Here is a 24,349-nt window from a genome sequence, read left to right on the forward strand (position 1 = left end):
GTCCCACTTCTTTTCTGTTTCTCGAACCGATCTGCCTCACATTTATTGATTAGTTAATAAATAAAATTTGTTTGTTTTTTATGTTTGAAAATCATTTTTCTATTTTCTTTCATAGTCTTTCAAGATGTGAATGTCATGGTCTTCGTCGGCTTCGGTTTCCTCATGACGTTCCTTAAGAAATATGGTTACGGAGCGGTCGGTTTCACCTTTCTCGTCGCAACATTTGCCATTGAGTGGTCGACAATCGTCCGAGGACTCATCTTCAACTTAAAGGGCGGCAAATTTGAGATTGGCGTTGAGAGGTAGGAGAAAAACAAAAACAAAAAAAAATGAAAAAAATTATAAGGATAAATGTTGACATACATCCTTATATATGATAACAAAATAATGTGTCACTAGTCGTCAATAGTAGGAATATCTCCGAAGTATAAACTATTTCTTTAACAATATTATAAGCCCACCCCCACCCCCCCCCCCGGCCTTTATAAACTTGTAGATAATCTATATTTCTGTTTTGTCCGTTCGGTCACACGAATACTGGTTAAATTAATATTTCCAGTGAAACGAAATGTCAGTATAGTAAAGAATAAGGATATTTGGATGGTTGGAGTGGACAGTGGAATAATGTGTTTTCATTCTTAAGAAGAAATCGTCTAATGCGGCCCATGATTGTACCGTGACTTTCTGAACTTGACCGGGATGGGTATAAGTGCGCTGGTCATTCTGCTGCATCTCATTTCGGTGGTCCAAACATAGATCCTCAAAACACTTGGTATGTCACAGGTAGGAATTAAAAAAAAAAAATATGGCATTTCGGAATGCACCTTCCAACAGTATAGAATGAATGAACGGGCTAGCCCATTTTAAGGTAATTAGCATCCGGCCCCCCTCCCCCCCCCCCCCCCGCCTCCCAAATGTGCTAGAAAAGCTGGGTGACCAGAAACTCCTGGATAAAAATATGATTTAAAATTGTTAGCAATTTCTAGCATGCTATAGATTGGGGTGTGATTATAATGAAAACCTATGAATTAATACATAAGCCTTCTTGAACCATACACTTCATTGTGTGGTTCGCGTAGTCGACCTTACCTATAACTTTGACGAAAACGTCGTTTTGTGATTTTGGACTTTACTTCCACGGGCATTTAATCTAGTCGTAACCCAAATTGGTGTCCTCATTGAAGATGTTTGATCAAACTGTAAGGAATTTCATCAAGGGGTTAGACCCCATTGTTGACAATGTCAAGAACACAATCAAAAGTATTCAATGGTCTCCACATGCATGCATGTCAACATGTAAACTCCTGTAAAATCGTTCATACCTAGTCTAAACTGCTGCAGTCATGTTGAGAACTAGGACACATTTTTTTTTATGGCTGGGGTATAAGTAGCTCGTATGAGGTAATATAAATTCCAGAAGAATTTGTAGAGACCAACAAAGGTCATATGGATGCAAACTTTATGAATTTCATGTCCAGGAACATGAAATTTCAATTTTCTTATATTTTTATTAACGACCTTTTTCATCGATCCTGCTAAGGAAACTGAAACACTTTGGAAAAGTGCAGTTGAAGCGGAACGTGAGACATACATGCGTGTTCATTGTTTTTCATAGGATTGTGATTATATTTTGAGCTATATTTTTTATGCAAAAGTAATCCGGGGTCCCCGTTTGATTAACTGTCAACAGTCGGAATAGACTGCATGCGCAAAAGCATGCGCAAAAGCACGCGCAAAAGCATGCGCAATTTTTACGTGAATGAATAGTTCATTAGTTGTATTCCAACTAATGACATTACAATTTGTATCCAATAAATTTCAAAATAAAGATATTTGAAATATGTTAAGCTCTAAAGGACAACCGAAAAGCTGTTTACTTGGAAGGTATGGATGACTAGATCATCCAAAGCTGTTCGTTTTCGATTCCTCTTCAACAATAATAAAGAATAAGAAGAATTGTTACAAAACAATTTGTGCCGTATAGGTGGATTGCCTTGATGGTAAAAGCAAACACGTCAACAGTTACAGACTAAAGACGATATGCTGCATTGTTAGGACTATTTTCTACACTTGTTTATTAGTTGACAAAATTCAATGCGTTAAGACATAACGTTTCTATAAGTTTCCAGTTTGTATGGTTCGTGCATACTTTGTCATGGTTGACCCCGCCGTTCCGAGCACGTGAGAGACTTGGACCCTTGTTATCTCTATATATGACTTAACAGTACGCATTAGATATAGGTCTAGCCGCTTTTAATACAGAACCTTCGTTAGAATCACCTGTTTTATTTGAAAAAAAAAACAAGATGAGGGAGCTGGTACACAACGTCTTAGTGTAAACGTTTTGCGTTCACAGGATCAGAACTAGCAATCGTGATCCCCCTTTCGGGGATGATCAGGCAATAAACCTCACAAGCGGGATCAAGGGGTCACGCGACCCCCGATAGGCTAAAGTGTTTCTTGTTCTCGTAAAACCAGATTAAGGGCGAGTTTAAGGGCGGTCACACTGAGGCTAGGAAATATCAAATGCTAGTTGATAGTTTAAGAAACAATATTGTGACCTTTTTTCGCGCGTGCGCAATGCTCTTTCAGTTCACGAGGTTGCTCCACTACCTGGATCTCAAATCTCCCAAGAGAAAATAAGATCCTGCTGCGATCTCAAACGAGAACACGGATCATGACTTTCCTTGAACAAGTCTTCCCTGAATTGAAAACATGAATGATTCAAACGAGAACTCCCTTGTATCTTGTTCACCTCAACCGTGCGTGTTAACCATGTCTCATCGTGTAGTGATGCATAATCCACTGACGTGGTAATGTTTCGTAAGCTTCAGTTATTCGTTGTGCGACCATGTTTTTTTGTACTCTGGACTGTACTGTGACGACCCTCTATTTTCTCAGGTGACATATATCAAACTTGCCCTACGTTTGACTTATTGCATGATGTGTTATTGTTATCTGTCAGTTTTGGTGGTTCGACATTGGTCACGCATGACTCTCTCTCAACCCACCTCTCTCTCCTCTGTACAATTTCTGGAGACTATATTGGCTTTGTCGTTCCTTGAGCAAAAGCACATGGATCACCCAAAATGCCTTAAAAAAAGGAGTTCTTGTCTTATCGAACTACGATAGATTGACGCAATATACATACTACAATAATTAATGTTAGTAAATGATAAAATTTACCTTTAATTTTATTATATCCCAAAAGGGCAATTGTATGCTCGCATTAAAAATATAAAACTACGTCAGAATGCATACAAAAATAACAATAATAATAATATACAAATGAACAAGGTGGATCCGACACGTTAAGAGACAAAAACAGGTTAATTTATTAGGGTTATACTAGAACCTAAGCCAGTATATTTGTAGTCTTACGATGAAACAAATAATTAGCTGAACAACATATCAATTCGTGTTACCAAGAACCTATAGACAATGATCTTCTTTTTGCACAAATCAGGAATGTTGCGGTTTGGCATGAAATTCGAAATCTGTCGACCATAGCGAGGCAAACAGGGATCGATGGTTGGTTGTATAGGAGGGGGGGGGGGGGGGTTAAACATATAAAATGAAGATTTGTCAGTTTGATTGTTTAGAAATAACAATTTAATTATGCAGCCTACGAATCGCGCACAATTGGCATAGGCTAAAGCAAGGGCGTAGGAACCGGGGGGCTGGGGGCGCCAGCCCCCCAGTGAAAAATATGGAAAGTATCATTCCGGAAGTATCATTCCGCCGCCCCCCCAGCTTCGCAAGTCAGAAAACCCCTTTTTCATTTCCAAATGAGAAAAAAATCTCATTTGGAGCACCAAATTGCATCTAAGGCCAGGTGAAAATGCAAAAAAAAATCCAAAGGGGAAGGGGACACCCCCTCCCCTTAGACCCCTCCCCCAGGCCGGCCATCAGTCTTCAGCCCCCCCCCCCCCACTCAAAAGTACCTTCCTACGCCACTGGGCTAAAGCTTTTGTACGTTGTTTTGAAATACTAACCTGTTGGTTTTGGTTTTTCCTTTTACAATTTTTTCAAAAACTTACCATAAAGTAGTCTATTGTTAACAGTACCATACCTTGAACTAATAACCTTTCGAAAGATGGCCAGCTTTTTTACCTATTTATATCACGACAGGTAAATGCAGCTTTTTAGTCTCCGGGATTAACATATATATAATGTTTCTATTTCTCTGTTTTCTGTTTTGCTTCAAAAGACTGGAATTTTGGAACTGTTCATCCATGCAAAGAACGAAATACCCACTCAGAACTGTTTCAAATTTAAATTCTCTTTTAAGCCAGTCGTCCCCCCCCCCAAAAAAAAATACTGTTTTTTGAGAGAATGTCTTTATGTCTTTTATTGATTGTGATGACTCATGGATTCCTACAAAAGCGTTTCCCTCATGGAGAAGATTCCGTGTCGCCTTTCGTTCCATTGTACACTCTCTCTTCTTTTTCCGAAATATTACACTCTGCCCAACACCCCCTCCCCCCTCCCAACGTTCCTACGCCTACACAATACTGTGTAGAAAACAAATTGTCAAGAAAATAAGCCCACGAAAGTCTGCGATACATCAAACTTTGATCAGTGTGGTGGTGTAGTACTCGACGTTCGTTCTAGGATATGCTGGGTCTGCAGTTCCTAAATATCGTTTTTACAGGGTGATGAGAGTTTGAATCTGTATCCAAAGTGAACCTTGAAGCCAACAGGTGTGATGTCAGACACGGTGCACACTGACCAATGTGGTTTAACTTTTTATCTTCAAACTTCCATCCAAGTTTTCTTCAGTTGCATGGGGACTCATCAAAATACGAATACACTAGTGTCATTGAGACATTAATAACATCAGCCCCCCCCTCTCTCCCCTCTAGAGAGAGTTTGAACTCTACCTTATCCAAGGTCACAAACAATGAAAAGTGAGAAATTATGCAAAAGAAAAAAAATTTTGCTGCCAGTGTGGTAGCTATGTCATCAAACCTTTTTCTGTATCAACTTTTATAACTATTCACCTCACTTATGGTGCAAAGTGTTTATCTTGAAGGCATTTCCGACCGTCTTGAAAAACTCTTAACTATAGACAGCTAGGAATTTGCATACAAATTGAACCAGCCTGTGTGCTTAGAAACTGTTTTTTCTCAGGGTCCAAGATTACATGCATTTCCTTCGTGGACTATCAATTTAGTACTTTTGAATTAAAAAGGGCCACAAGATATGTGTCATGTAAAAAAAAACCGGCTCGTTTATCTTTTAGACAATCAGAACGAACTGCAGCTAGCTGACAATGGTTTGAATTTCCAATTTCTAGTAAGATCTTCATAAAGATGATAGATCGCTTATCACAAAAACAAAAACAAAATACAAAAACACAAAATGCAGATCCTGGTGGGAAGAAATTTTAAAATTTTCGTTTAAATTATTTGCCATGTACAAAAACATATTTATCTTCTCTTTTCTTAGAGAGGGATGGGGTTGGGGGGGGGAACATTTCTTCTCAGTCGGTACCATATTCTACACTTCGAGTTTTGGCTTAGATCAGGTGAGGTCAAAGGTCTTTTGAAACATCGTCATAGCTTGGTGGCTTGATTCAAAGGTTAGCTCAGCAGGTGTTTCCGCAAACGACAGAAATGTTCAAATGGTTTTTAACAGCAGAGAAAGAATGTCGGGGAATAAACAGTCGCAACGCCTCATTTTATGAAATGTATAAAAAAAAATACTTCTAATGGCGTCATAAACTTGGTAGTTAATGAGTAAGGTTGGGTCATAGAAATATAGAAGGTTCTTATGTTATTTTGGCAAATATTTCTAAAAAAATATTTTATTGCCATGTAAAGTAGCACAAGCTGCGTAGGTGTATAATGTTATTTGGGCTTTGATGAGCACTAGCAGACTTTTGAAAGCTCAAATCTCCAATGGAGACATATAACAACAGCTTTTGTTATGCAGACAAGCACATAACATCTATGTGACACCTGACACGCACGTCTTGTATGAGTAGCATTATGCGATGTACACAGTGATGAAAACTTAACGCAACTTACCGTTGGTCCGTTTGGCTCATCCGAACACGGGAAGGGTATAGCTAAGAGATAACGACATGTTGCCTTCCTATATCATCAGTGCTTACCCCACCCAAATCCCACCTAGCCCCCCCCCTTCCCACCGCCACCACTCGTTGTTGTACCCTTAGTTATATTATATGTGAGGGTTCTGTATTATTATTATTATTATTATTATTATTATTATTATTATTATTATTATTTGATGATGATGATGATGATGATGATGATGATGATGATGATGATGATGATGATGATGATGATGATGATGATGATGATGATGATGATGATGATGATGATGATGATGATGATGATGATGATGATGATGATGATGATGATGATGATGATGATGATGATGATGATGATGATGAAAATTTCGAGTACCATTAAACCAAACCGTGTTTCTTCCCCCTCTTGCACAGCTTGATTGAAGCCGATTTTTCAGCTGCGGTAGTATTGATTTCATTCGGTGCGATTCTCGGTAAATCGTCTCCTCTGCAACTTATCATCATGGCTATAGTTGAAGTTGTTCTTTCTGTAGGAAACGAATACCTTGGATTGGAAATCTTTGAGGTAAGCATCTTAACACAAAATAAATTAAAGTGTTAATGAAGGGAATTTACGGGCGGGTAACGTTGTACTATACAGATGGGGGTGGGCGGGAATGTGATGGGGAGGGGAGTATGATGGGGAAGGGGGAATGGGTATTCAAACTACATTCACTCCTCATACGTATTTTTTGGGCTATTTTTTGGGTCTTACAATAATGGCGTTCCATAGTTGTGTACACAGCCGAATCTATTCCGTTCATCTGTACTACAATTATGTTTGTAATCTATGAATTTACCTGTGATACGCCAATTTTCAAATATTATTACAAGAATGATGAAACATTTGGAAAATGAAGTATGTAGAAATTAAGACAAAGTTTAATTGAAAAGCTGAGATACAATAGTATTGATTATTATTATTATTATTATTATCATTCCGTATACTAGTTCCTATGTAAAGCGTCACGTACCCACAAACTTGAACTTTAATATTTATCTTGCTCTCATCTTTTAACTTTTATAGTAGTTTGCGCCAATCTCAAGCTGTTTTATTTCTTTTAAGTAGGTCACAATCTTGTTCAGGTTCAGATCTGAGATCAAAAGTATGCCAAACAATATATTTACGGGTTATTTCGATTTTTAAAGTTTTCAGGTTTATTGAAGGTTAAGGGTCAAGCTGTATACAGAGCGGTTTGCTATTTTGAGGATTTCTAGTTTTCGATACACCTTACCTAAAGTCGTTAACGCAAAGTTTGCATTATCCATATATCCCCCAGGCCCACCCCACCCCCCTCCCCCCAAAAATTGTAGCCTACATGCAAGGATTATGGAATTATTATGAAAGATATTTGTTTATATAATTTTTTTTAAGGGAAGTCCAATATCCCGAAGACAGGTTTGAGAATGGGCATGGGGAGTGGGAATTGGAGGGAGGGCATGGGAGAATGTGTATGGGGGTGGGGATGAGTAGGGTAGGAATGGGCATGGGGTGGGGAAGAGGAGGGTAGGAATGGGCATGGGGTGGGGAAGAGGAGGGTAGGCATGGGGAAATGTGTATGGGTGGGGAAGAGGAGGGTAGGTATGGGCATGTGGGTGGGAAGAGGAGGGTAGGCATGGGAGAATGGGCATGGGGGTGGGGAAGAGGAGGGTAGGTATGGGCATGTGGGTGGGAAGAGGAGGGTAGGCATGGGCATGGGGTGGGGAAGAGGAGGGTAGGAATGGGCATGGGGTAGGGAAGAGGAGGGTAGGCATGGGAAAATGTGTATGGGGTGGGGAAGAGGAGGGTAGGTATGGGCATGTGGGTGTGAAGAGGAGGGTAGGCATGGGAGAATGGGCATGGGGGTGGGGAAGAGGAGGGTAGGTATGGGCATGTGGGTGGGAAGAGGAGGGTAGGCATGGGCATGGGGCTGGGGGTGGGAAGAGGAGGGTAGGAATGGGCATGGGGGTGGGGAAGGGGAGGGTAGGCATGGGAAAATGTGTATGGGGTGGGGAAGAGGAGGGTAGGCATGGGAGAATGTGTGTGGGGTGGGGAAGAAGAGGGTAGGCATGAGAGAATGTGCATGGGGTGGGGAAGAGGAGGGCAGGACCGACCTCCCCACCTCCCCCACATCCCCCAACACCCCCCACACACACACGCATACCAACCCACGTGCACATTGTTGTGTGGGTCCCTGACCTATTAGCTTAGATGATGTTGATCCCATTGTAACACACGGCATGCATTCAACGTCCCAAATGATCATATGAATATTCATGATGAATGAATGTTATTGGTCGTGATTGCGATGTTTTTCAGGTCACCGATGTCGGGGGATCCATGTTTATCCATGCCTTCGGTGCTTACTTCGGTCTTGGCGTTGCCTGGATACTGCAACGGGACGCGAACGAGAATAACGAAAAGGAAGGAGCCACCTACAACTCTGATCTATCCGCAATGATCGGTAAGAGATGACATCTATATATATAATTTTCTTTCTTGGGTTTTGCAAAATTCGTTGGACACCCGTCTGTCTTCACTGGGCCACTTAACCAGCAACATAACCAACTTTATCGAGAAAATATGCGTTTATTGTAATTAAACCAATATTTAAAAATGTAATTGATAAAATCTTCAAACGCTACTAGATTTAGCAAAATATATATAATAAAGAACATTGAACTTGTAGGGAATTGTAAAGATGACTGTAGGCGGAATTTTAGTTCATGGCCATGACTAAAAAAAAAATTAAAAAAAATCTTGAGTACTAGTACGGTAATGTTTCTGTAGCTATTCCGGCTTATAAACATTTAAAGGTACTAAGTCTCTGGAATGTTCCTTTAAGGATAAAATGGTAGTGATATCGAGGTTTTTCCCCCCTTTCAGACCTAAATATTAATATCAATCCATTGTTTCTTAAATTCTAATAACAGAACCAAAAACTTGTTCGTACGACTTCATATAATCAACAGTGCACCCTTGGATGACATTTAACATCATTTGTCCTGGATTTTAAATTTTAAATGCACTATTATAATCATGTCATAAAAAGCCATAAAAAGTCTTATTATTTTCCTATTGGGTTTTGTGTTGTATCTGAGGACCTGAGCTAATAGTCTTTGCGTCAGAGTCGGTATAGTCTAGTCATATGAACTGTCATGAGCCTCAGATATTCCACTGAACGGGTTCATTTCTTACAACTTGATAGTGCTATAAAAAAAAGACAGTCTGAACTGAAACCAGCCTGGTATATTAAAGGGTCTACCAACATATAAAAAAAATTATGTGTGTGTTTAAAGACATCCCTAAAAATGTCATTTTACTTAAACTTCAAAAGGGTTATAGAAATACAACCTGAACCCTCCATATTCTTAAATCTTGGTATAGTTGGTGTTGAGCACATCAAACTCAATATTCCCAAAGTAGTCCTTTTTTAGTGTTTGGACGGTTGCTACTTACAATAGTCCTATAAAATCTAGGTCACTAGTTGAATCTATTCACTTCAATCTCACAAATATTGACCGAGAAGTATTTTGAATGCAGACTTTTTTAAACCTAAATTCTTAATAAATGTACGCCCAAAGTATACCGAGTAAAAATGTATAGTGGTAAGTTTGCCTGCAGGCGTTTCGTAGGATTGTCGGTTGCCATTGCAAGGAATGGTATGTAAAATATTTTGCCGATGATGATGATGACAATGATGATGCAATATATATATATATATATATATATATATATATATATATATAATCCTATTCATGGCTAGGCGTTGACGTAAAGGGCAACACTGGACAGACAGTTCTAGCTAGCTAGAATTGTTAAAAGTTTCATAAAGTATGTTTGTGAGTTTTGAACGTACAAAGCCAGGCATCGAGGAATGTCTTAGTGAATACAATTGCCCGAGGGTGAAAGAATATAAATATTTGTATAAAGGTGTGAACTTGAGTGTCCATTATTTGATATAATATATAAGAATAAACCCCTCCGCTCCCGCCCCCCCCCTTACCCCACCCCACCCTAGGTTACTAAAAGTTCTACAATTGAACGGAAATAGTACAAAACTTGTCAATGAAAATTGGCCCGAGGTAAAGAATTATTTTCCTTTGTCAAACGCCGGAGGTATAAAATCCAAATACTTACAAAACGACTGACAACTATCATGGAAAGGACGTAAGGATCAGGCAGGTCAAAGGTCATTGAAAACGATTTTGTGTTAGGGCGAGTGTTTATGCTGAGTGACAAAACAAAAATTAAATTCCATACTAATTCCGTGTCATAGTTCTAGTAAGTTCGTCAAATCATATAACGAGTTGTAAACACCGCTTCTGTGAAGACTTTACTGAAAGTCTTAACTAGTAAAAATATAAAATATTTAAACGTTTTGATATTTCGATCAGTTTCACTTCGGGTGGAAGGGGGGGGGGGGAGATGGGGTGATGGGAGGATGAAAAGGTTGACGGAGGTTGTTTCTAATGACCTTTTAAAGTAATTGATATGCATCATTAAAATTCAAAGGTGTTCTCATTTACAACCTTACCGTCATGGTAAGGTACTTATTAAGTGCCACTTATGTCTAAAGCGACATTCTTTCAACGGAGGACGTGTTGAAATTTCCATAAATAAAAACGACTATTTTTATTATACATTCCTAAACAAATTTATTAGCACATCAAACCACCTTCCCACGACCAGCAAAATCGTTTCCCTCTGTCTGCTGCTAAATTGTAAAACCTGCAATTTTTGTGTTGATTTGCAAGCAAGAGTCATTCTGACCAACCACGTAATTTGTACACTTAAAAAAGAACCTAAGGGACGGGAGGGGGAGGGGGAAGGGGAAGGAACCAGAGTGGCTACAGCAAAAGGGCGGAGACGGGGGCACGAGAGGGCATGCAGTTTGCCCCATTTTGTTAACGAAAAGTATACACTGGTTCCATTGACATACTAGTTGATAAAAGTGTTTGCTATTTGTGATTTGTTGAGTTTACTTTTGAAGAGGAATACAAATTGTTTGTAATTAGAGAGTGACCTCGTTGAACAATAAGTTAGTATGCCTAATTATAAACTACAGTGTTATTACAAAAAAAAACAAATAATTAAATACTGAAAATTGCGGTACAGCATCAACATCTTGTTTTGAGGCGATTTTACGGTTTGCAACTGCTTCCTAAAAAACAGAGTCACATGTCCCACTGCCCTTCAACGTTTGTGCTTCCCCACCAACCCCCACCCCGCCCCCACCCCCATCTTTACCCCTTCAAAATGCAATCTTTCCGCGTCGGCCAGGTTACAGTCATTTATCTTTATCCCAATTAGTCAGTTATTATACTTCTAATCCAATACAGAAATAGTTGTGTCCCATTAATTTGATCAATGTAAATTATTACCAGCAAGCAGGTTTTATTCTAAACCAAAGTGATTGAATGAGTATACTTAAAAGTGAAACATCTGTTACATTAATCTCTATATACGTTTGAATACGCCAATGACTCTTGCAAGATCTAATAGTTCGCTCATTCCAAATGTTGCGCATGCGCATACCGAATAGATTGAAAATTTCAACCTGTTAAATTAGCAAAGCCAAGTCAACTTTTTATCCTCTGGTGGTTTTTCGATGACGACTATATCAATTTTGGAGAGAATTTAGTCTGGCTTGGGAGTAAGAAAGATTGAAGTTTATAGTTCATTCGAGTACATAAACATTTACCTCTTTTCTGTTTTTTTTTTATAAATATATTTTTGCTATTATTATTATGTCCTCCCTTCAAGTCCAACCTTTAATATAACCTATCACTTTCATTTACTTCTGTGCTTTATATGATTTTTTGTTTTTAATGAGATTGAACGCACGTTGATAAGAACACGATTCGATTCCTAACCTTTTGGGTTAAAAAAGGCTTCTATGTTGTCAACTGTTCATTCCTGTTTTGAGTGATTTATGAAAACACATTTATAGAAATATGTTACAAACGTGTAAAAAAAAAAGACATGATATATTTTTATCAGATCTAATTGAATATATCATTTTCAATATTTCGACTTCAGCTAAAGAGGACCTCCTCTATTTTTCTCAACAACAAAAAAAAACCCAAGATGAGTTCTTGACATCAAAGTTTTACTTCTGAGTTTTCCGATTTTTGGTTCCTTGCTTTAGCAAAAGGAACCTATGCAGTCAGGTTGGCGTGTGTGTGTGTGTATGTATGTATGTGTGTGTGTGTGTGTGTGTGTGTGTCTGTGACACTTGCTTGGGTACGCTCTATCTCAATAAGGGAATGTTGGATTGAGGCCAAACTTGGACTATAGATCCACCATATGGAGAAGGTGTGCCCTATTGTTTCTGGTGCCCACAAAGGTCACCAAAGGTCAGTTATGGTCCAAAAACCGAAAATATTAAAACTGCAATAACTCCCAGTGCCAATGTGCGACAAGATTGATATTTTGGGACAAGTTGTGAACTGGTTAGGGGAGCATTTTCAAACTTAACGGTCATGTGATCCGAGGTCAACAAAGGTCAATTAATGATAAAAAACTAGTATTTTTGCGATAACTTGAGAACGAAATGTCCGTTAGGGTTGGGAGTTGCTTCAATGTAATCCAATTGTCGACCCGCACCTGGGTGACCCTTGACCTCAATTTGACCTTTGGTGACCTTTACGTGTTTTTGGGGATTTTTACAGTTTTGATGCTATTTTCAGATGTCAAAGGTACCTTCTGAACATAAATGTCAATAGGTTGACCCCGTGTGACCTTTATGTGCGAAGTTATATGGGGTCAAAGTTTTTCGGTCGGAGTTAGGATGGTTGTACAGACTTGTCGTTTTGTTTTTTGGAATCAGGAGATTAAACTACATTTGAAACCAAGGTCAAAAGGTCAAAGGTCACATTAGAAAAAATGTGCTTATTTTGGGAGGAAACGAGCAAAAAAGAAAATGTTTGGTTTTGATGCTAGATTTGGATACCAAAGGTACCTTCCGATCAAAAATGTCAATGGGTTGACACCCGTGTGACCTTCGTGTGCGAAGTTATACAAGGTCAAAGTTAATTTTCAGACATTTAATGCAATAACTCCCAGTTCCAAGGTGTGATGTGGTTGAAATTTTTGGACAAGTTGCAAATGGTATAGGGTAATATTTTCAAACTTAACGGTCATGTGATCCGAGGTCACCAAAGGTCAATTAATGTTAAAAAACTAGTATTTTGGGAGGAGAAAATGGGCAAGATAAAAATGTTTGAATTTGTATAGTTTGATGCTCTATTTAGGTCTCACCGATCAAAAATGTCAATAAGTTGACCCAAGGTGACCTTTGTATGTTAAGTTATATGAGGTCAAAGGTAATTTTCAGACATTTAGTGTAATAACTCCCAGTGCCAAGGTATTACACGGTTGATATTTTGGGACAAGTTGCAAATGGTATAGGGGAATATTTTCAAACTTAACGGTCATGTGATCCGAGGTCACTAAAGGTCAATTAATGATAAAAAACTAGTATTTTTGCGATAACTTGAGAACAAATTGTCCGTTAGGGTTGGGAGTTGCTTCAATGTAATCCAATTGTTGACCCGCTTCTGGGTGACCCTTGACCTCAATTTGACCTCTGGTGACCTCTGGTGACCTTTTTGTGTTTTGTGGATTTTTACAGTTTCGATGCTATTTTCAGATGTTAAAGGTACCTTCTGATCATAAATGTCAATGGGTTTACCCCCGTGTGACCTTTGTGTGCGAAGTTATACGAGGTCAAAGTTAATTTTCAGACATTTAATGCAATAACTCCCAGTTCCAAGGTGTGACACGGTTGATATTTTTGGAGTAGTTGCAAATGGTATAGGGTAATATTTTCAAACTTAACGGTCATGTGGTCCAAGGTCACCAAAGGTCAAGTAATGATAAAAAACTAGTATTTTTGCGATAACTTGAGAACGAATTATCAGTTAGGGTTGGGAGTTGCTTCTACGTAATCCAATTGTCCACCCACATCTGGGTGACCCTTGACCTCAATTTGACCTCTGGTGACCTTTTCGTGTTTTGGGGATTTTTACAGTTTCGATGCTATTTTCAGATGTTAAAGGTACCTTCTGATCATAAATGTCAATAGGTTGACCCCTGGATGAGCTTTGTGTGTGAAGTTATAGGAGGTCAAAGTTAATTTTCAGACATTTCATGCAATAACTCCCAGTGCCAAGGTGTGACAAGGTTGATTTTTTTGGACAAGTTGCGAATGGTATAGGGGAATATTTTCAAACTTAGCGGTCATGTGGTCCAAGGTCACCAAAGGTCAGCTAATGTTAAAAAACTAGTTTTTTGGGGGGAGAAAATGGGCAAAGAAAACATGTTTGAATTTTTACAGTTTTGATGCTCCGTTTAGGTCTCACCGATCAAAAATGTCAATTGGTTGACCTACGGGTGACCTTTGTGTGTGAAGTTACTGTATGTATACAAGTTCAAAGTTAATTTTTAGACATTTAATACAATTAAATCCCAATGCCAAGGTGTGACACGGTTGATAATTTGGGACAAGTTGTGAATGGGGTGGTGGAACATTTTCATACTTAAAGGTCATGTCATCTGTGGTCACCAATGTTATCATATCTGTTGACCCGCTTGTAGGTGACCTTATACTTCTTACATTTTCGACGCCATATTTAGATCTCAAAAGTGCCTTTTGATCAAAAATCCGATCACATTTTGTGATCACAAAAGTGTTGGCCATAGTGTTGGTTACTTTATGCGTACATGTAGGACCACAATTACTTGGACTATTTGAGCCCAATCTTGCTTGATAATATTATGTGTATTGTCATATACCCCAAGCAAGGAACCACAGTGCCCTTGGGCTCTTGTTTATTCTGATTTTGACTCTTCGAACCGTAGAAACGTTACCATGACGAGGGAGTAGTGATGAAAGATTTAAGAGATGGAATTGTTAACATGAAAACATTCAATCCAATAAAGCAAGATAAAAAAAAGCAAATCGGACGCCAAGTTGTCTAAAATAGATCGCGTGAGTTATGAAGGGTTGCGGGTGAGTTTGTTTTAGAGTCCAATGCATACATCAGTGTGTCTGTATAGGCGCCAATCCATGTATATACCCAGTGTGTTTGTACAGGCGCCAATCCATGCATATATCCAGTGTGTTTGCCTATTTTAGCCCAACTTTTAGTAAATGTCTGTAAGTGTTTGTTATACTATAGAACCATTTAATGGTTCTTTTCAAAGCCTTACGTTATATCACGGATCAACATGGTCTTTCTGTATGACCAGGGCTAACCAAGGCACGACGCGTATATATGGAAGTAAACGTGTTGCATTTCTATCCTATACCTACAGCAGTTTACCAAATATTTTCAGTGTTGGATGTGTCCTAGCGTATCTCCCTGACCATTGCAGTCGCTAAAGAAGCAGGGTGGGCCCCTTGGATAGAGATGAGATACGCTCGTGTAGTGACCAACTTCTTCCCATTAGATCCCTCTGTCCCCTACCCCCTCGCCACTTAATCTAAACTGACAAAACTCCCGTCGTCCCTATCTAAGATAGAATTTCGAAAGCCTTTCTCACCCTAAACAAAATGTTAAAATATGCCGTGATGTCATTTCATTATCAAATCATTCGATTTTCATTGAAATGTGTTAAAATTGAACAATCTTAACCATAATTCCCTCGTTAATTGTGTATTTCTTAAAGGTACTCTCTTCCTGTGGATGTTCTGGCCAAGTTTCAATGGCGCCCTCGTCGAAAACGAATTACGCCACCGTGCTGTCATCAACACGTACTTTTCACTCGCCGCCTGTTGCATTGTTACCTTTGCCATCAGCTCTCTCTCTAACAAAGAAGGCAAGATTGAAATGGTAGGTCGAAGTGTATGGTTTGTAGTATGTTGATGATCTGTGGCTGTTACTGTACCGTTGGTGTTGCGTGGGGCCTAAGCACGTATCCTATCATTGCGATAATGCATAGGCATTGCTTATGTGATGTGTTGATGTCCATCGTATGTATGTAGGCATTTACGTATTTTATGTAGGCCCACGTATCTTGCCATCATGTGCATAGATATTTCAAATCATATAACTTATGTTATAATATTTATCAAATCGATACCGTTAGAGAGATGAGGTGGTTTGCAAATTTAGATAATGAAAAGAAGAAAAAACATTACATCAACTTTGTGGGACACAAATTTACTGTATGAGATTAACGCTACTAATTCGTTTATCAGAACAGTCACACATATCTCTTTTTGTTTGGTTGCTAGTAACAACAACATTACGAGTTATCATACTAAAATATGAAAAACAAATTCTTGCAGACTAACACCGTTATATATTTCGGCGTTCCGTAGACACCACTCCCTATATCAATATCTATTACGCATGCATAACGTCACAGGAGGGGCATATTACACCTACAGCTATTCCTTGCCCTTTTCAATTTCCCGACCTCCGTAGGGATTCCATTTGTAACTTTCATATCCAGACTTAAAAACTGACCTAAACAGCCGGACGTGCTAAATTTATGACTTACCCACTCAATTACTTTGGATATAACTTACAATAAGAAATCACTAACGTTTTACGCAACCCGTTCGTGGCAGTCTAGTCTTCCTAATAAATTCAGATGGTATCACCTGTAACTAAGTTGTGAATATCAGCTATATTAAAAACTTGTTTTTTTTTTCTTTACTGACCTGATGGAGACAATTCTTTCTGACATTTCAAAGACATGTAAAGCATCGTTTGCAATGTTCTAGTGGTTCAATATATAATAATAACCTATAAAAATAATGTAAATATATGCTATAGGGAGTAAACTAAACCATTACGTTAGTTCCATGAGACAATTGAAATTATTTTTCTGGTGGGGGGGGGGGGGGTCGTGTGTTCTGTCTTCAAATATGTGTCATAGGACTATACAGCTGTATATGATAAGTTTCTTATTTGCAAACTGCAGTTAATTAATATACCTTACATTTCTTCAAGTAAATCTCTGTTACTCCTTTATGATGATCCTTTTAATTTAATGGACAAACTAACACGCTCTATACTAAACTTTTACCGATAAATCATTGCAATACAAACTACTAAATTTAAGGCGCGTTATATTCTGAACTTGGCGATTTTCAATTTTCCCACATGCGGTTTCAGAATAAGTGGATGAGTGGCGATGCATTCCTACGGTCATGGGCGTTTATCCAATCGCTATCTATTTATTGGAAAATGGCATTATTGTAAGACGTCGGCCCATTTTGTACTCTATGACCCACTGCACATAATTCGCCAAAGCTAACTTCCAAAGTGTGGGTGTTAAGGAGACAGACGTATTACTATGACCATCACACCCACGCCCATACCCCCTACCTCCGGTCCGAACCTTGCCAGCAAGTCGAACCCAATTATCCACACCCACGCTATGAAATATCCGTATATAATTAATGTTCTTGTCTTTGAAGGATAAATGCGTAGGAAGCGACACTGCTGGTTTGTTTATGGAAATGTACTTTCTATATATATAGATTATATTCTTACAAAAAATGTGATCGTATAGGTCCAGGTCGAGATTTAGTCGCAATTTAGTCCTACGAACCCTAAAAACTATTGATACGGCATTCAAGTCGAATAATTGGGACTTACCACCGATCATCCGTGTGATGAGATGAAATCCAAAATTCTTCGAAAACCTGTTCTATTTAAAGTTATATCTTCTACGAGGCAATAACGATTTTACCGAAATCCAGATTGCTCAGTTTCATTTTATTAATTTTGATTTTGTTTTCGTAGGTCGCCATCCAAAATGCCACTCTAGCCGGTGGTGTGGCAGTTGGCACCTCAGCTGATCTACTGATCAACCCATGGGGCGCCATAACTGTAGGATCCATAGCCGCCATCGTCTCTACACTTGGTTTCAAGTACTGCACTGTGAGTGAAATTTGATTTTCATCTTCCGTTCCTTGTAATTTAAGCGTTTTCCTCAACTTCTTTTTCTCCTTTTTTTTCTTTTTTAGTCACCACCTGGAACTGGTGCCCTTGTATCACTGTGCTCTCATGTAGTGTCAGATCCTACCATCTGTTCACAAGCTTGGAAAAACCTTTGTTAAATGCTTGAGCAACTTTATCTCACAAATCACTTTCGTCCCATTTTGTCCGTTACAAAACCCCAAAATGACTGACTCTCTTATATTTGGTTTGGGAGGTGGAGGGAGGAGAGTTCGCTACAGTTTGATAGGGTGAGCAGATGAGTCGGAGGTAGGTGTAACGGGGGCTATCCTTCCCATCCCTTACTTGAGGGGACATCATCCCATGTCCTCCTTATCCAAATGTAAGTAACAGGACGCAGACAAAGTGGGAAAAGTTGGTGTAGCGCTGTAGGTTTGGCAGATCAAATCTATCTATCCCATACTGGAGATGACATGGGGAACCTGTCTTCCTCACAGCCATGTTTTCAATAAACATTGCACAAGATATAATTGTCCTTCTTTTTCAACAGCCATTCCTCTGTGACAAGCTGAAGCTACACGATACCTGTGGAGTTCATAACCTGCACGGTATGCCAGGTATCCTCGGAGGAGTAGTCGGCGCCATCGCCGCAACCTTTGCCACTTTCGAGACTTATGGTGACAGGTAAAATATTACCATACATGAATATTCAGTTGACTGTTTTGTACGTGGTTTTGTTCATTTATTAAAATCCAAAACGATTCTACCCAACAAAGAAAAAAAAACATCTTAATTAAGACCTCAGTCGTGTACCTGTCCTATTACGTGAACCTCCAAAAGATTATTTTTAAAAAGAGCAACTCTTTCCTGTTTTGTAATGAGATGGTAATTAATTCGTATATGTTAATTAAGGTTGTTTTGATCATTTGTTATTGGCAGTCTGGTCGTACAGTTCCCTGAGTTAGGAAGCACTCCATCACCACGTACCGCTGGATCCCAGGCCGGGTATCAGATACTTGCCCTTGCAGTTACACTTGCCATTTCCCTTGTCGGTGGTCTCGTAACAGGTAAACCGTTCGCTTATGGCATAACATTAGGCTATCTGACTTCAGTTCTCACTTAAATATGTTGAGTGTTTCATACACAGTGACATCACCAATTCGGGTTTTAATTATCATTCTCGACAACTAATAATACCAGACATATAAACTACAGTAAAAATATGTTCTTGGTCACGTGGTTATGACGGGCCCCCAATCCACAAGTGTCTCGCAGGATGGAGTAAAACCGACAATACAACCCATGGTCGCGACCTCTTTCTGTATTTCTTTAAGAATGGAGAATAATTACACAACTGTAACAAGAAACGTTATGTCGGTTATACATATATAATAGTGGGGGAGTAAGTTCATTTAATGAAAGATTCAGCATAATTATTACTGAGTTTTAAAATGGCATTAAGACAAAGACAACAAGACACATTGATGTGAATCGATGAAGTCCTTTTGTGATGTCATACACTACTACACCTAATGCCCTCTTCCAAAATTATACCAAACAATCGTCATCTGACGAACTTAATATGTTGTGAAGTTCCCAGCACTATTTGCCTGATGTACATATTTTAACTCGAAACTGCCATGCCGGTTCTTTCAATACAAAGGTGCACGTTCACGGCAAAAAGTAATCTTGTGTTCCATAATTTTCAGGGAAGGGTCCCTTATTTAGAGATAGGTTAATGGCAAGGTCCGTTTTTATGGAAAGTTTCATTGTTTAAGGAAATGTCCATTGTATAGGAAATGGTCCATTGTATAGGGAAGGTCCATTGTTCAGGGAAAGGTCCATTATATAGGTAAAGGTCTATTGTATAGGAAAGGTCCATTATATTGGGAAAGGTCCATTGTATAGGTAAAGGTCCATTCTATAGGGACAAGCTCCATTGTTTAGGAAAGGCAAGGAATCGGTGACATTCCGATTTTATTGATAAATGATATTATTCGTATCAATCTTTTGACCCAAGGCTTAATCATGAAATTGAAAATATGGGACGAACCAAGTGACCGAGACCTCTTCAGCGACTACCCATTCTGGGATGTAAGTATATATTTGAATATTCATAATATTATAAATATTCATTGTAATTCTCATTACTTTACGAGGATTGGCTAATTACGCTTAATATGAGACTGAGTTTGTATGGGGACAGCCGTATAATTTGCTCTCTATAGGGTATACGGGTTGCACTCTGTGCAAAGTGTAGATAACACTGGCCGGTTGACTTTGAAGGTATATACTGCAGCTTACGAATATTCATTCGATGACGTCAGTATAGCAGTGAGATCATATAATCACCAAGACTGAAATGAAAATATGACAACATATATCAAAGGAGTAAGAAAAGATTTGTTTACTATTTTGATTTTGTTTCTCTTTGGATGACTTAAGCTAAAACGACAATTCCTGTTATTTTCCGCAGGCCTTCGTCTAATTAATGTTATACACACGACGCTTTGTATGAAATGTCTCTATTGAGTGTATATTCCATTTGTATATCTTTCTTCTGATGAGGAGCCCTCTTTATTCAAATTGACGACGCCTAGTTCCTAACAGTACCCCTCATTACACTCCCCCCTCAGACCCCATGGCAAGGTTTTCAGAATTAATTAAAAAATTACTTGCGTTTCCTTTTAGGTCGGCACGTTTGCGTCACGATTATTATGCAATGACGATAATGTTGTTGTTCCGCCCTCCTCCCTCCTCCCTCCTTCCTCCTCACTCCTCCCTCCTCCTTCCTCCCTCCTCCCTCCCCCTCCTCCCTCCCCCTCCTCCCTCCTCCCTCCTCCCTACTCCCTACTCCCTCCTCCTCCCCAATCCGTACCTAGTTTCACGATACCCTCACACTGCTGCCTGATATTTGCAGGTCATTCAGCTGGTCAAATAAAGAGAAAAGTTACATTTGTGTATGTGTGTTTTTCCAGACTAGACTCTCTCTCTCTTTCCATCTTTTAAACATGCATCGATTGTGTAGCATCCAGCATGGCATATATATAACCACTGTAGCATATTCGGTTATTCCCAGAAATTCATGAATTCAAAAGATATCTCAAAGAAATACGAATTGATGGTGGCAGTAAAATAATTGTCGAATTTTCGGCTCTGAGTGACCATTAGTTGTGTTTTCTATCTTATTTTTGAGGCAACGGCGATGATTTTTACATGTCATCAGTATTGTCCTCAAATATGCTAGGAAGTTTAAAACTGGTTACCAACGATCAAACTTGTCGAGGTCAAATGAATTGATGGTGGCAGTAAAAAATATTGTCAAAATATTGGCTCTGAGTGACCAAGTTTCTAGCATAGTTTGTGAGGCAATGGCGACGATTTGAACATTCAGTGTTGTACCCAAATATGATAGAAAAAAAAAACTTTCTCTGCTCACCCATCATCAAGCTTGTTGAGGACAAATTTACTTGATTGTGGCAGTGAAATGTATGTCGACATTTGAACATGAGTAAGCATAAACTGAATCACTAGCATATCTGGGAGCATTAGCTATACGCTATACAAGTCATCAGCATTCGTCCAGAAATATGCTAGGATTACTATACAACTATGGTCACCAAGAATTTAATTGATAGACGTCTGTTCATATCACCATTGAGAAATGTTATTTCTTCTCCTCTCTGAGAAATCACATTGGCTAATTCCACTCTCCAGTTCAAATATTTTGGAGAGTAAGGTACTTACCGTGAACTTACTTTCAGAAACGGTTAGCCTGCACTTCTAACATACTTTCCGAGGTATTACGCAACGAACCTTTCCCTTTAAACAAAGTGGTCAAGGCGGGTGTCGAAAATCTTTTCGAAGCTAAAAAGTCAAAAACATTTTCTAGAGAAGCAAAGGGGTTTTTCCATCGATACATTTGTCTGCAGAATTGATATTTACAGCCCCAACTTCGAATAAATAAAATATATACGTATAAATTTTATAGAATGTACACACAAATTGACGAGATTTAGAGCAAAGAAAGGGGGGGGGGGGGGATAAAGGCTTTCATTTTTTTTTTTTTTTTGCATATCAAGTCTTATATTCTATATCTTAATAATCCATTCGGTGAATATCATAAGCGCTCATTATATCAAATTGCAATATACAAATGGTACATCGACGGGGCGAAGCAGGGACCCCTCCCTCAAACTGATGGAGGGGCTGAACATTCTAAACTTGGTCAGCCTACGCCCACTTCCCCTTATAGCTGCTTAAATCCCGTGATGCCTATCAAATTGTTTTAATAGTTAAAGGTTTTAGCTAATCAATCATTTTTCTGGTTCGTGTTTATCGGAAAATCTGCAGCCATCCCACCCCGTACCCATCGCAACTACGACCACACCGAAGATACAAACTGACCATAAATGCTATTCTTTCTAAAGCTTCTCTTCTTGAGATGAACATGAACGGAGTTAATTTACTTATCATTAGCATACATTTATATTATTGTTCATTAATGTTTATATATACTTAATATTAATTCAATTTTCATCCACAGCGATTACAACACAACAGCAATGTAATAAAAATATTTACGTCCCTAACTACGTAAAAAGAAGTAAAGTTCTTTCATAATAAAAGAAAAAAAAATGATTATTTAAGAAAAAAATGGGGAAGGGTATAATGTTTTCTCTAAAGTAATATTAACAAAGCGTATAACTTTAGCATCATTTAGTAAAATGATATATTCAATTAGAGGTAATAACTTTGGTGTGCTTTGGTTTTTCTTGTCGTTGCTTCGGTTGTTTTTTTGTTGTTTTTTTGTTGTTGTTGTAATGTATTGGTTGCCCCTCTCCCCCTCCCCTACTTTCACTCGAACCACGCTTATCATCTGGGTCATGGGGGTTCAGCTAGGTAGATTAAGAATGCAACTTTTTTTTTTATAAAGATTGCAAATTTCAAACTGGAAGTCAAGAATAACCTCTATGCCAGCTGCTTACTCTCTAGATTCTTTCAGAGGGGTGGGGTGGGGTGGGGGCGGCAAGCCCTCCCTAGGCACTCTCATTCCCTCTTAATCTTGGGTTTCAGATAAATTGTAACTTTTGCAATCATTACGGCGTGTGTGTGTGTGTTGGGGGGGGGGGGGGCGAAAGGGGGAGGGAGCGTATGGGGGCTTGTTTGGTGATGTTTCTGGCACCTTGATTGTTAAACGGTATCTCAAGAATGGAAACTTGAGTCGATATCATAATATGTATGCAAAATATGTTAATAAAGTATGTTTAACAAAGTATGTTTAACGTGTGAGGGAGGTTCGGTGGGGTGGGGATGGGGTTTCAAAATGAGTATGGAACTAGTTTCAGTATCATGTTTGGGTGAATGCATGTGTTACTTTAACCCAAGTCGATTACAATACATGCGCGATATACCCACTAACAAGAGGCAACATCATCAAACTCAACGGCCGAAAGCAAATAGGTGTTTTTAAATTTATTTTTAAAGCAGCATTTTGCGTCCTTTTCTATGATTTTTCTCAACCTCACTGATTCCACTTTGCCATAACGACATACATAACTAGCTAATCTATTTATATTTTACTTCAAATGGTGGCATAAAAGTCGAAAAATTTGCAACTTTCAACTTTGTTGTTCTCCAAGATATTTTCCGTTGGGAACCCAATAAACCTCGCCCATAATATGAATATTTAAACACTACGAACGTCATTGACAAATACGTAATATAACACCACGCTTGTTTGTGTACAGTCTATATGGCAGTTGTACCAGGGAGTTCCATAACAACTCCCTGGTTCATGTGGTTGTACCAACGCAAAGTCTTGAATCTATTTTTAGCAATGGGCAATAACTAAACCTGCATCTCTGATTGGTTGCATTCAAACTAGTGGGTTTGGCGGAATTGTATGCGATTAATTTTAACTGTGGAATTTGTCGAGGACACTCTTCTCATTATCGACATTAAATCGTTAATTACTCGCTAATTAACGCTCTTGGCAGGGTGAAACTTGGATGGTATCTTAGTTTGCTGTTTTATGATTGATACATGTAAAAAAATCGATGCACATGATAAAAAGGTGGAAAAAAGTGACCCAACGCAAAATGCTGCTTTAAGTTGGAGAGACCTTGGAGAACAACGGCATTTTAAACTTGCAGTACTTTTCGTGCAGTTATCATATAACATAATATCCTATTAGTTGAGTGTGACACTAAACCATATTGCTTTTCACGTGCATCATAATTATCTCCCTTGTGACAGGTTCACTGACAGGGGAGCAATAATGGTATGGTGTTTATTACTTTACTTCACATCCACCCCCAACTCCCCCTGCGGCTCGTGTCCCAATTTTCG

At 38.8% G+C, this 24,349-nt stretch overlaps 1 protein-coding gene across 2 annotated transcripts in view; it reads left to right on the forward strand.

The window, feature by feature from the left end:
* Positions 1-24,349, forward strand: part of LOC139976937 (ammonium transporter Rh type C-like) — a 57,452-nt gene that overhangs the window by 19,892 nt on the left and 13,211 nt on the right. For both annotated transcript variants that reach the window (XM_071985825.1, XM_071985826.1), the window contains exons 2-9: positions 116-302; positions 6,473-6,623; positions 8,397-8,541; positions 15,753-15,916; positions 17,843-17,980; positions 18,549-18,682; positions 18,938-19,065; positions 20,019-20,092. In XM_071985825.1, the coding sequence (XP_071841926.1) occupies positions 116-302; positions 6,473-6,623; positions 8,397-8,541; positions 15,753-15,916; positions 17,843-17,980; positions 18,549-18,682; positions 18,938-19,065; positions 20,019-20,092 (1,121 nt within the window). The remainder of the gene's footprint in view (positions 1-115; positions 303-6,472; positions 6,624-8,396; positions 8,542-15,752; positions 15,917-17,842; positions 17,981-18,548; positions 18,683-18,937; positions 19,066-20,018; positions 20,093-24,349) is intronic.

This window comes from Apostichopus japonicus, chromosome 12 (genome assembly GCF_037975245.1).
Source record: "Apostichopus japonicus isolate 1M-3 chromosome 12, ASM3797524v1, whole genome shotgun sequence".
Classification (NCBI taxonomy): Eukaryota; Metazoa; Echinodermata; class Holothuroidea; order Aspidochirotida; family Stichopodidae; genus Apostichopus; species Apostichopus japonicus.